At 40.6% G+C, this 12,623-nt stretch overlaps 1 protein-coding gene across 1 annotated transcript in view; it reads left to right on the plus strand.

Annotated features, from left to right (window-relative positions):
* The window catches only part of LOC109621577 (adenylosuccinate synthetase), an 83,217-nt gene extending 72,052 nt beyond the window's left edge, over nt 1-11,165 (plus strand). Inside the window, exons 7-8 of the mRNA XM_029851800.2 lie at nt 9,628-9,812; nt 9,949-11,165. Of these exons, the coding sequence (XP_029707660.1) occupies nt 9,628-9,812; nt 9,949-10,192 (429 nt within the window). The 3' untranslated portion in view covers nt 10,193-11,165. The remainder of the gene's footprint in view (nt 1-9,627; nt 9,813-9,948) is intronic.
* Nucleotides 11,166-12,623: the final 1,458 nt, after the last annotated feature.

A 12,623-nucleotide genomic window follows, 5' to 3' on the forward strand; every position in this document is an offset into this window, starting at 1 on the left:
TGAAACGACACCGTTATCAGTCATCCGTCATCCGACAGACCCTCAGTCTGTTCGTAGTTGACAGTTCAGGTGTCAGGGCTACTTACTGTTCGAAAGCAAGGTTGATGTAAAGGGAGGTGCCTTGCATTCCGAAGTTACGACTCTTCGATGTCCAATACCGCAACCTTGGTTGTAGATCTCTCCAGACGTCCACTTGCTTTTTATAAGGTAACGCTTCGGACCTGTACTTTTTTTGATTTGACTGCCTCGACCACACTCTTCATAACGTAAAACCCCATCAAGTGTTGCTAAATCGGTTTGAAAATGACAACCTACCTTCCAGGTCAACAGTGGATTTATATATTTGGTAACCCAACCCAACCGTTGCTATTTTGTTCCTTTTGCTTTGGATAAAAACTAAAACAAAAACAAGACGCTGTTCATCAATTGGAACATAAAATGTAGTCATCTAGTCGTTGAAACCGTTTTCCGTCGTGCGTTTATACTTGTGCTGGTCCCTTTGATTGCATGAAAGTCGCGAGGGAAAAATGAGATACATGGGGAAGAGTAAGTTCTATCGCCGGAAATGGTTGGAAATTTTCAAAAACTCGACTGTCAGAACAAACTAAAGAACGGAGAATTAACCCTCTCTTTCCCATGGTAGCACAGGTAATCCACTACTTTGCACTGTTCATACAAATACAGGATAAGTTAGATCATTCCCATTTTTTCGTCAGATGTTTGTATATGTTTGATGAACTATTATGCCAGATTTGGTCAAAAATTCTCTGCTCGTTTTTGTTTTAGAGTTAAATGAACAGTGCAAAGTAGTGGATCACCTGTGCTACCATGGGTAAGAGAGGGTTAAATATTCTAGAAGTTCCTTGAAATTGGCACCGGAACAATGTCACTGGCAATCCTGAACTGCGAGCGTTTCATTCAGGAGTTCCTTAAAACGTTCATCTTCTAGAGGTTCTGAAAAAGCTCTATCTTCTGGCGTTAATTCAAGGATTCTTCTAGAAGTTCCTTCAGTGATTCCTCCAGGAATTTCTTTAGGGATTCTTCTAAGACTTTTTCTGAGATTATTTCAGAAACTTCTTCAGAGATTCCTCCAGAAGTTCTTTCAGGGATTCCTCATGAGATTTATCCGGCAGTTGCTTCTGGGATTCGCAATTTCGTAATTTCTTCAAGGATTGCTATTTGTATTCATTGATTTATTTTTTCTGGTTCTGGAATTCTTGCTCTCCAGGGGCTATTCCAGAGATTTCTCCAGGAACTTTTCAGGAATACCTGCAGGAATATTTTGTGGGATTTTTCGCGAAATTCCTTTAGGATTTTTTTCATATACTCCTTCATGGATTGCTCCAGAATCTCCTTCAATGATTTCTCCAGGGATTATTCGGGGAATCCTTGAAGAACTTCTTCTTGAATTCCTCCGGGAATTGCTTCAGGGGTTTTGGAATTGCTAGAGATTCTTCCAGGCACTCCTTTGGATATTTCTTTTCAAATTCTTTCAGAGATTTGTCCTGGAACTCCTTCAGGGAGTTCTCATAGAACTCCTTCATGGATTTCTGAAGGAACTCCTTCATGGATTCCTCCAGGAACTCCCTTGTGTGATTTCTTCATAAACTTCTGCAGGGATTGCTTTAGAAACTCCATCAATGATTTCTCCGGGGATTCTTCCGGTATTTCTCTAGGAATTCTTTCTTGAGGGGTTTTCTTGGAAATCATTGAGATTTTTCCTGGAATTGCTGGAGATATTTTTTGAGGAATTCCCTCATGGATTTCTCCATTTTTTCAAAAAAATCCTTCAGGTAGTTCTCCTGGAATTCCTTCATTCATTGATTTATCCGGAAATTATTTCAAGGATTCTTCGGGGATTCCTCTACGAATTTCTTTTCAAATTCATCTAGAACTTTCTTCAAAGAATTTTCCTGGAATATCATGAGGGATTTATTCTTCAAAAATGTATCCAAAAACTGCAGGGTATGTTCTCAAAATTCCTCAGAGATTTCTTCAGCAACTTTTTGAAGTACTCCTCCTAGAACTCTTTTTTGGATTCCTTCACGAACTAATAGAAGGATTTTACCAGGAATTCTTTCAAAAATTTCTCTTGGAATTCTTACGAGCATTTCGTCCGTTTGAAATCCTTCGGGGTTTTTTTCTGGATGATTCCTCCAGGAATTCCTTTACTAACTTCTCCTAGAATTTCCCTACGAACTCCTTCAGGAATTTATTCAGAGAGTCCTCCAGGATTTTTCCGGAAGAGCAAGATCTTCCGGGGTTTCTTCATGGGTTTATTCACGCATTTAGGGATTCCTGTAAAAGCTCCTCTAGGATATTCAATTCAGGAATTTTACCAGGGAATCATTCAGGGAGTTTTTCAATGATTCCTCGAGAAATTTCTTCAATTATTTCACCTTGGATTCCTTGATTTATTTCTTCTAGAAATTCTAAAAATTCTCCAGGAACTTCTTGAAGGAGGGAAGTATTATTTCAGGAATTCTTTTGAGATTCCTCCAGGAATTTCATCTTAAAAGTCTTCAGCATATTTCTCAGGAGTTCATTCAGGAGTTCCTTAAGGTATTCCATTAGAAAATCCGTCAAGTTCATTCAAGGATTCCTTTAGATGTTTCTTCGGAGATTCCTTCGGAAATACCGTCAGAGAAATTTCTCTTGAAATCACTGCAGATATTTCTCTTGTAGTGCTTAAGAGATTTTTCAATCATCTTTTTCAAGGAATCCTCTAGGAACTTCTTGAAGGATTACTCAAGAAACTCATTCCTGGAATCCCTTCAGGGATTCGTTCAGAAATTCTTCCAGGAATTCCTTTGGAAGTTCGCATGAAGTTCATCCAACGATTCAACCCGATTTTTTGTCATTTCTCTAGAAGTTCTAGAAGTTGAGGGAATCCCCATGAACTTTCTTCAGTGATTCCTTAAAGACTTTTTCCACGAATTTCCTCTAAAACTCCTTCAGAGATTCTCCCAAGAGTTTCTCCAGGGGCATTTTACAGGGATTCTTGCAGGAAATGCTTCAGGAATGCCTTCAAAGATTCCTCCGCGAGCACACTAAGGAATTCCTCTAGGAGTCCCTTCAGGCATTCCTTCAGCTTCTTCGGGATTTACTATGAAATTCTATCCGGGATTTCTCTAGGTAAGACCAGCTCGCTTGTAGCATTCAGCCTTTGAACGATCTATCTCTTTTGCAATGCCTAGAACTCCGACGCATACAGAAACGCCTTTCGAATTACATATCCTTATAAACAATATACCGTCAATTGCATTGGTTCCGCATTTTACAGAGCATGTGCCAATATCTGTCTGCGAATTGTATTTCGTCGTTTTTGGAGTCAAAAAAATCGAACAGATCTTGCGGATCCACTGCACCATTGCTCTGGTTAGTGCAGTAAGGGCAAAATACTGTGGAGGACATATAGCACATAGCATATAGGGTAGCGAACCACTTGGGCAGCGGCCGGTATTTTGGGCACTCTTCGTTATAACTCAGTCAATTCCAAACCAATTGACTTGAAATCTTTTACACGGCTAGATACTAATACGTATCTCTAACAGGCGGTCCGTAGTGTTATTCTTAGCCAATGGAGATAACCGCTACACAGCTCTCTAGTCTGATCGAGAAAAAAGGTAATATTGATTATCAACTTCATACGGGCTCGAACAGCCGACAAGTGGCAGGAAATCCAGCTTACAGTAGACTCCGTAGAATCTCTATGATCAAAGTTCCATCTACAAAACGCTAATTAGACCGGTAGTCCTCTATGCGCACGAAATATGGATATACGTGCAGTCTCCAACAAACCAATATCGTTGGTCATGAGTGAAGTCGTTCCGGAATCGAGAACCCAGCATCCGCCTGATCCGACATCGCTTGCGGCCAGACACGCTTCACCGACTGTTGCCATGTTTACCTTCTGCTTTGGTTTCTTCTTATCGCCATCCCTGCTAACCTTGGTGAGCTTCTTGCAATCACAGCGGTAGCTTGGGCGGTAGTGCCCTTGCTTGCCGCAGTAGATGACGACGCCACTGGTCCACTGTTGGTTCGCAGTACTTTTTCTGTCGCCTAGCGTTCCTCCCGGCGCCACCATCTACTAACTTACCCTTGACGAATTCGAGAGTAATATCCTTCTCCGGTCGGAACTCGAGGGTCGTTACCAAGCTGTCATAGGATTCCGGAAGATTCGAAAATAATATCGCCACGACCAAGTGTTCCTTGTGTTTTTCTGCCATCGCTGTTAGCCGGTTTGTTAGTGCCGTTACCTCGTTCTGGTGATCCGACCGACATACTTTCTCCTTCCAGTATTTAACCGCTACGAGTACAGCTTCCGCAACACGTGGACCTTACTTGACAAGGATGGCCGATCGTGGTATTTCTTCAAGGCGTCCCCCCACATGTCCTTCGCTGTTCCGCCCCGGATGACTTGACAAAGTTAGAAATCTTCAATCGACAGCGCGAGAAGCGCCCGTGCCTTCGCGTCGTTCGCTGTCCAGATGCCATTCACAATAGCCAGCTTGGGTTTCGGTGAGGACGGCTGGAAGTCTTTCTTGGATGAATATCAGCTCCATCCGGAACATCCAAACTGGATAGTTGGAATCTCCAAGCTTCTGCAGCGACGAATTGGATTCGCTCATCTTGAATACACGTTAAAAACATTCTTTATTCTTGAATTTCCGCTTTTCCGAAGTCTGCTGGGCCCATAACCTATTAGTATGTGAGAACTCTAGTGGAAAACGACGTCTTTAGTTAACGGTTTATTACAGAATGAATTATATAACTACAGACTATTGTACTAAAAGGCTGAAGATGTTCTAAACTTCCAAATTGACGCACTGCAACGCAGCGCCCAGCATCAGAACCAGTGTGGGGGAGCAATGTTTACCTTTCTTTTTAGTGAGATTACATTACCTTGATCAGTTCTTGCGGGAGTTCCTCCAAGAATTCTTTTGGAATTCTTCTAGGTGTTCTCTCATTCCGAATTCATACGTTGTTTTTTTTTAAACAAATGCTTTCACAGGAGTTCCTTTTAGAATTCCTTCAAGAGTTTTTTTAGGAGATTTTCCCGGAAAATTTATGTTTATATTCTGGTTTTCCTGAAGAAGTTTTTATTTGTGAGAATTGCTTCAGAGAATTATTCCAGGAATTCCATCGGAAATTTTTCTAGCAGTTCCAACGAGAATTCCTCCAGGTATTCCTTCGAGAATTCTTCCAGGAGTTCCTTAGGGAGTTCCTTCAGGGTTTCCAGAAGAGGTTCCTTGCAAAATTCCATAAGCTGTTATATCGGGAATTCCTTCAAGTATTTCATAGGGAATGCCCCTAAGAGTTCTTTTGAGAATTCCTCTCGGCGTTCCAACGGGAATTCCTTCACGTATTCTTTCGAGAATCTCTGCAGGAGTCCATTCGGGAACTCTTCGATGAGATCCATCGAGAATATCTTGAGGAGTTCCATTGGGGTTCCTAATGAAGTTCTCTCGAGAATTCCGTAAGGTTTCTGCATGAGTTTTTTTTTTTTTTTGTAAATTTCATGGAGGTCCATCGAGTTTTCCTACAAAAGTTTCTTCCGGGAATTCCTCCAGGAGTTTCTTCGAGAATTCATTGAGGAGTTCCATTTGGGGTTAACTAAAGGGGTTTCTTCGAGAATTCCATCAGGTGTTCCTTCGGAAATATTCTAATGAGAATCCCTTCAGATGCTCGGAAATTCCCTGGGGAGTTCCTTCGGGAATTCTTCCAGGAATTCCTTCGGATGTTCCTTCGGGAATTCTCCGAGATGTTCCATCGGGTTTTCCTGAATTTTTCAGGTGTGTCTTCCGGAATGCTTCCAGATACTCCCACGGGAATTCCTTTAGTAGTTCCATCAGGAGTTCCTCCAGAAGTTCCTTTGGGAATACCTCCTGGAGTTCCACCGAGAATTTCTCCAGGTATTTCTTCATAAATTCTTCCAGGTATTCCTTCGGCAATTCTTTCAGGAATTCTATAAGGTATTCAATCGGGAATTTCTCCAGGTGCTCCCTTCGGAATTCCAGTTTCATCAGTAGTTCCAGTTCAGAAGTTTAATTGGAGATCTTCCCGGAGATCCCTCAGGAATTCTTCTAGCAGTTCATACGAAAATTCGTTCTTCATTTCCCCCGGAAATTCATCCGAGAGTTCTTTGGAGAATTCCTTGAGGAGTTACATTGGGGTTTACTTAAGGAAATCTTTAGAGATTTCCATCAGGTGTTCCTTTGAGAGTTCTCCCAAGAATTCCATTGGAAATTCCTGCAGGTGCTTCCTTCCGAATTCCTTTAGGAGTTCCATAAGGAGTTCCTTCAGTTGTTCCTTCTGGGATTCCTCCGAGAGTCCCCACGGAAATTTTTCCAGGAGTTCCATCAGGAATACCCCCAGGAGTTTTTTTTGGGAATTCCTCTAGGACTTTCTTCGGAACTTGCACCAGGTGTTCCTTTGAGAATTTCTGAAATTCCTTAGGGAATTCCTCGAAATTCCCTCGAGAATTCTTCTAATTTAGAATTTCCATCAGGAATTTTTCGAGGCGCTACTATGCGAAGTCCTTCAGTTGTTCTGCTAAGAATAACTCCAGGAGATTTTTAGGGAATTCCTCTAGCAGTTCCCTAAAGGGAACTCCTTCATGAATTCCGTCAGGTATTCCAACTGGAATTTCTCTAGGAGTTCCTTCGGGAATTCCTCCAGGTGTTCCTTCGGAAATTCCTTGCTCCTTTAGGATTTCCTTTGGGAGTTCCATCGGGAGCTTCTCAAGGAGTTCTTTCGGAAAGTCCTTCATGTGTTTCTCCAGATATTTCATCGGAAACTCTTCCAGGAGATCCTCCAGGAATTACTCCAGGTGTTCTTCTGTGAATTCTTCACGGAATTCCATCGTGTTTTCCTTCGTGAATTCCTCCAGAAGCTCCTTCAATAATTCTTCCAAGAGTTCCTAAAGGATTTTCTACGGAAATTGCTTCAGCAGGAACTCTTCTAGGTAAACCATGGGCAATCCCTCTAGATATTCCTTCAGGAGTTCATTTGGGCGTTTCTCCAGAAGTTACTTCAATAAATTTTCCAGCAGTTTCTTCTGGAATTTTTCTAAGACCTCATCCTTAATTTTTGTTTGTTTTTGTTTTATTAATAATAATTTCTAAATTATTAATAAATTAAGAATATTCTCTAGAAGTTCCTTTGGGAATATTCATGAGGAATTCCTAAAATAGGTCACGGAGCAATTCCCAAAAAAAATCCTGAAGAAATTCCCGGACGAAGTCTTTGAACAACTCACAAAAGAACTCCTGGAGGAGTTATCGATACAAGTCGTGATGCAATTTCCTGAAGAAACTCTTGGAAGAATTCCAGGAGCAACTCATTGGGAAATTCCCGACAGTGCTCCTCGAGCATTTTTGGGAGAATTCTCGATAAAATTCTTGGAGAATTTTTTTTAATAAACTCCTGGTGGAATTCCTACTGTAAATCCTGAACGCTTTCAATGATTTCCGATTAAACTTCTGGAACATTTCACAAAAAATCTCCTAAAGGAATTCCCAATGGAACTCACTAACGAAATTTCTGGATGAAATTTCCAATAAAATACATGGGGGAACTGTCACTTGGACTAATGGAAAGATTCTTAATAGACTCCTGGATTTTTTGAAGGAACTCGTAAAGAAAATCTCAATGAAATTCTTCAAGGAATTGTCAATGGAAATCCTTGAGGAATTTCCATTAAAAATGTAGAAATTCTCAAAGAAACTCCTGGAGGTAAGGTGCACCGGGGCAAGTTGAAACGGGTGGGGCAAGATGAAACACGAAGTTTCGAAATAGTTTTCAATACAATTTGGAAATTTATCCTTCGTTAAAAGATTGTTTGAATCAAAAACTATGTGTTATAGCGATCAAACTGTTTATCATCATTAGAAAACATCATGTTAACCCGCTGTTTCATCTTGCCCCGGTGTACCTTATTCAAAGTCAATTTCTTCAAGAGAATCGTATTTACAAAAATACTTCCAGTTGTTCCATTGGGAATTTCTAATAAACTTCTTTTGAGAAATCTTCCAGCTGTTCCTTCAGGTAAACTTTCATGTGTTGTATTGGGAATTCCTCCGAGAGTTCAAGGAGTTCCTTATGAAATTTCATCAGGTGTTCCTTCAAGAATACCTTCAGGAGCTTCCATCGTGAGTGAACGAAGTTCTCCAAAAAATAATTCTGGCGTTTCTTCGGAAATTCGTCCAGGAGCTCCATCGTGACTTACTTCTCCAGTAGTTCCTTCTGGGATTTCTTGAGGTGCATCATCGGGATTTCCTGAAGGAATTTTCTTGAGAGTTGGTTCAGGTGTTCCTTCGGGAATTATTCCTGGTATTCCATCAGGTATTGCTCCACTAATTCCAGTTCCATTGGGAGTTCCTTCGAAAATTCCTTCAAGATTTCCATCAGGAATTTTTTGAAGAACTCCATCGGGTTTTCCTGAAGCAGTTGTTTCAAGAATTGCTTGTAGTGTTCTTTTGGAATTTTTTTTCAGGAAATTCATCAGGAATTCTTATTGGTGTTTCATTAGGTATTTCTCCAGGAGATTCTTACAGAAACTCAATCAGGTTTCCCTAAAAGAGTTCCTTCGAGAATACATCCAGGAGGTCCATCGAGAATTTCTCCAGAAGTTCTGTTAGAAATTTCTCCAGAAGTTCTGTTAGAAATTTCTCCAGAAATTTCTCGGAAATTTCTCCAGGTATTCCATTTGCAGTTCCTTTTTTAATTTCTTTTTATTTGTGAATTTTAACTTAAGCTAATTTTTCACACATTTGCAGTTCCTCCAAGAATTCCATCGGAAATTTTTCCAGGTGCTCCATTGGGAGCTTCTTTAGGAGTTCCATCGAGAATTTCTTCAACTTTTCTTCGGGATTCTCTCAAAATATTCCTTCAGGAATTTCTTCAGGAGTTCCATCAGAGGAGCTCCTCTCAGCTTCCTCTTTGATCTCAACACTCGCCAACATATCATCAACGTAATGCTCGTACTTGATGCGCTCGACCGCTTTTAGATATTGTTCTTCAAGTAGTGTTCACAGCTCGGGTTCGTTGTCTGAATTCTCATAGTTCCATAAGATCTTCTGACTTTGCTGGTCCTGCTTTTTCAACTGGCCTTAGAAAAACATTTCTCCAGTCTCAAAGCGGTTTCGCACCAAGTGTGTATCTGCCTACAGGATATTCATAGCTCGCTCCTAATTCTTTAATGGTAGCGATTTGGACGAGATCCCAGCGACTCAATCGAAAAGTACCCACTCTTTCAGAATGTCCAGAAGGTTCAGTTGCAACAGTTATGTAGAAGCATCTCATTAGTCCTAAGGCGAGGGTTGAGTTGTTTCAGTTGTTGATTAGCTTAACAACTAATTCCTACGTTTCGTGAGCGGTAGCATTACTCTACTTTCCCTTGTCAGCAATCCTAAAATTCTCATTGTCGGTCTGAGAGATCCGAAATAGCTTGTTTACGTAAATCAGAATTTAAATTTCGCCTGTTTCAAACTGTTTCCTCTCTGGAGCCACCATGTTAAAAAGTGTGTCAATTGAAAAAAACGGTCCTTCGTACGGCTCTAAGTCGACCCTTTTTCGATACCGCTCTTATATTACAATCTTCGAATCGATTAATTCCCGTTTCAGGAAATCGGATCATTGCTGCAGACCCGCGGTGGTGAGATCGGTGTGACTACAAAGCGAGTGCGCCGTTGTGGCTGGTTGGATTTGGCACTGCTCCGGTATACTGGTATGGTCAATGGCTACACCTCGATTTGCCTGACCAAGCTGGACATTCTGGACACGCTTAAGGAGATCAAGGTCGCTGTAAGGTGAGTGGAATGTTCTTCGCCATAGTGTGCACGATATAACTTTCGGTTGTCCTCCAGCACATATGCCTTCTAAATTATTGATTTGTATCGACTGGACTTATAAACATCTGTTTTCCCATTTTGCTTTTGTCTTCAGTTACAACCTGCGCGGCGAGAAGATCGATTACTTCCCCGGCTCGGTAACCGACCTGGCCCAGGTCGAAGTCAACTACATTACCATGCCGGGCTGGCTCAAGTCGACGGAGAACGTGCGCGACTTCAACGAACTGCCTCCGGAGGCACAGGACTACGTCCGGATGATCGAGAACGAGCTGGGCGTGCCGGTCAAATGGATCGGCGTCGGCAAGGGCCGTGAGTCGATCATCAACGTGGAGGAATAGTTTTAGGTCCGGACGTGCATGGCCTATAATCCACATTGTTGTAAGTCCTCGTTGTCTGTTTGTATGTTTGTGTGTATGTGATGAAACCGAAAAAAAGGAAATAACAAGACATCCTAAGCCGCTACTTAGATATGGGAGCATAGCAATAGGTTTTTATCTTAAGATTAGTTGCTAACGTGCAGAAGAAATGGAAAACACCAAATCAATTATTATCGATGTCAAGTATTCGAAAGCATGTAATGTTTTTCGAACAATATGTATGTGCTTAGATTTGGCCTGCGGCTTCAAGCTGTTCCAGGCCTAGCTGAAATAATGTGTCTAAGAAATAATACATACATAACTGCTCATGAAAATGGTTCACAGTTGCGATACAAAGACCTAAACCAGTGATGATAATTTTTGTCATAGCCATGAGGCCCCTGTGCCGGAATTGCAGATACTTAACTAACTATTACGTTATTAGTTTTAGTCCAGTTGACCGCACAAAAGGGTTGAAAACCTATTGCGAGAAAATCAAACTACAGTTAACTGTTGAAACAGATTTTAGATAGGATGTACACACACAGAAAACAATTCTAACCAAATTATAAAACAAAACATTTTGTTCACACACCCGTGATTATTGCTCCCAAAAATTGCGATTGAAGACAGCAGGGCGCAATCTTATCCAGCTTCAGGAAGAAAAAGCTTGCAGCACACGGCTTCACATACAAGCGTATACGGGAAAAAACGCTGCGCATGTTCTCAGTTCCGAACGATCTTTGCCATTTAGTCGCCCGAGAGTTATTAATATTCATTAAGTTCTCCAACTTACTTATTTTTTTTCAATTCTTACCAAATGTTTAAATTTTAGCCGGTAAAAGACGCAAAATTAAATGTGGTTTTATTTTTCCTGCGTTCTAATGGTAATGTACATGTTAAATTTATGTTAAATGCCTTTGTAATATAGTGATTCTACTATTTTAAAATGAAATTGTTTTAATTTCAGTGGTGCAATGATATCACAATTCCAATGTTCTCTTTATGAACCCTAAAGCCACAGCTGTGTAGAGGCGTGGGTATTCAGCATGACCATGCTGAGGGTGACGGTAGACGGTAGCTGAGAAGTAGAATTTGTACCAGTGAGGACGTTACGCCAAGGAAAAGAAAAACTTACTCAAATTTCATCAAATTTGTGATGTATTGGCGTGTTTTTCTTTAAAATTGAACTTATGTTCAATTACAAAAAAAAAATAGTGAGCACAATCTTCGTCGGTCTTGGACGATGTTCTTTCAGTTTCCCCAAATGTAAAGGGTAAAGAACCTGGCAAACATAACCCTCTACTTGCCATGGTTGCTCTAGAGCACCATCAATTTTAGACGAACTCGAGACAATCGAAATTAGATGAATATGATGTTTTTAAAATATGATTGTAATCTCATTAGGTAAACCCAACTCCCAACTAATAGTGGAACTATTATACAACTATTTTGTTTATGTTGATTTCGAAATTTGCCAATTGATGGCCATACTTTTGTTCAACCACTTTTTTCGGAAACGCTTTCTTGGTATATGAATAGTCGTTTAACCGTTATGTGTCCGACAATTTTTTTGCTTTTTTCTACACCGTGCTTTTTAAATGGGCGCTGGGTACCCGGGTACCCGGTCAGACACATAAGGGTTAAAGTCGTGGGAAGGAAAGGGTTAACCCGTAAACACCCGGGACGATCTACTTTTGGCAGAAATGCAATATATTCTTTGTTTTTACCCTGGATTTTTTTATAGTCAAGGGGAAATTCTGCCGTTCTAAGCATATCTGTACCATGTTCAAAAATGTGCAACTGAGAAAACTGCGATTAAAGTTAATAACGTATTTTTCTAATTGACCAATAACTACAGTACCACAACGGCACATGCAGCTGTAGGGGTAGGCGGGGCAACATGGACACCCTAAGGTTTTTGTCAACTTTACCTGGCAAGATGTCAAAAAAGTTTAGTTTTTTGATACATGTATCCTTTTATGGTCGATTTGGCATCTATTGCATAAGAATGCTCACGAAGAAAAATGATTTATCCACTTCAAAAAATGTTATGAAAAATGTTAGTTTTTCATGACCGTCTTCAAGCATACGGGGCAGAATGGACACCCCCATGGGGCAATATGGACACCATGAGACTTTTACGAATTTGGTACATTATTTACACCTATATAGTCATTTCATTACAAAACAACTATTATGGATGAATAATACGCCGAAGTAGTTCATTTTTGTTCAGGTAATTTAAATTCAGGCTGTTTTGGATAAAGCTTCGTTTTTGTCGGCATGTAGGGGTAGGCGGGGCATTATGGACACCCGGGGCAGAATGGACACCCTCAATATTTTGAAATATGCGAACTTTTTTGAACTTTTAATGAATGGAGAATATAGTCCATTTGTCTAAAACGTAGTT

This window comes from Aedes albopictus, chromosome 1 (genome assembly GCF_035046485.1).
Source record: "Aedes albopictus strain Foshan chromosome 1, AalbF5, whole genome shotgun sequence".
In the NCBI taxonomy this organism is placed as follows: domain Eukaryota; kingdom Metazoa; phylum Arthropoda; class Insecta; order Diptera; family Culicidae; genus Aedes; species Aedes albopictus.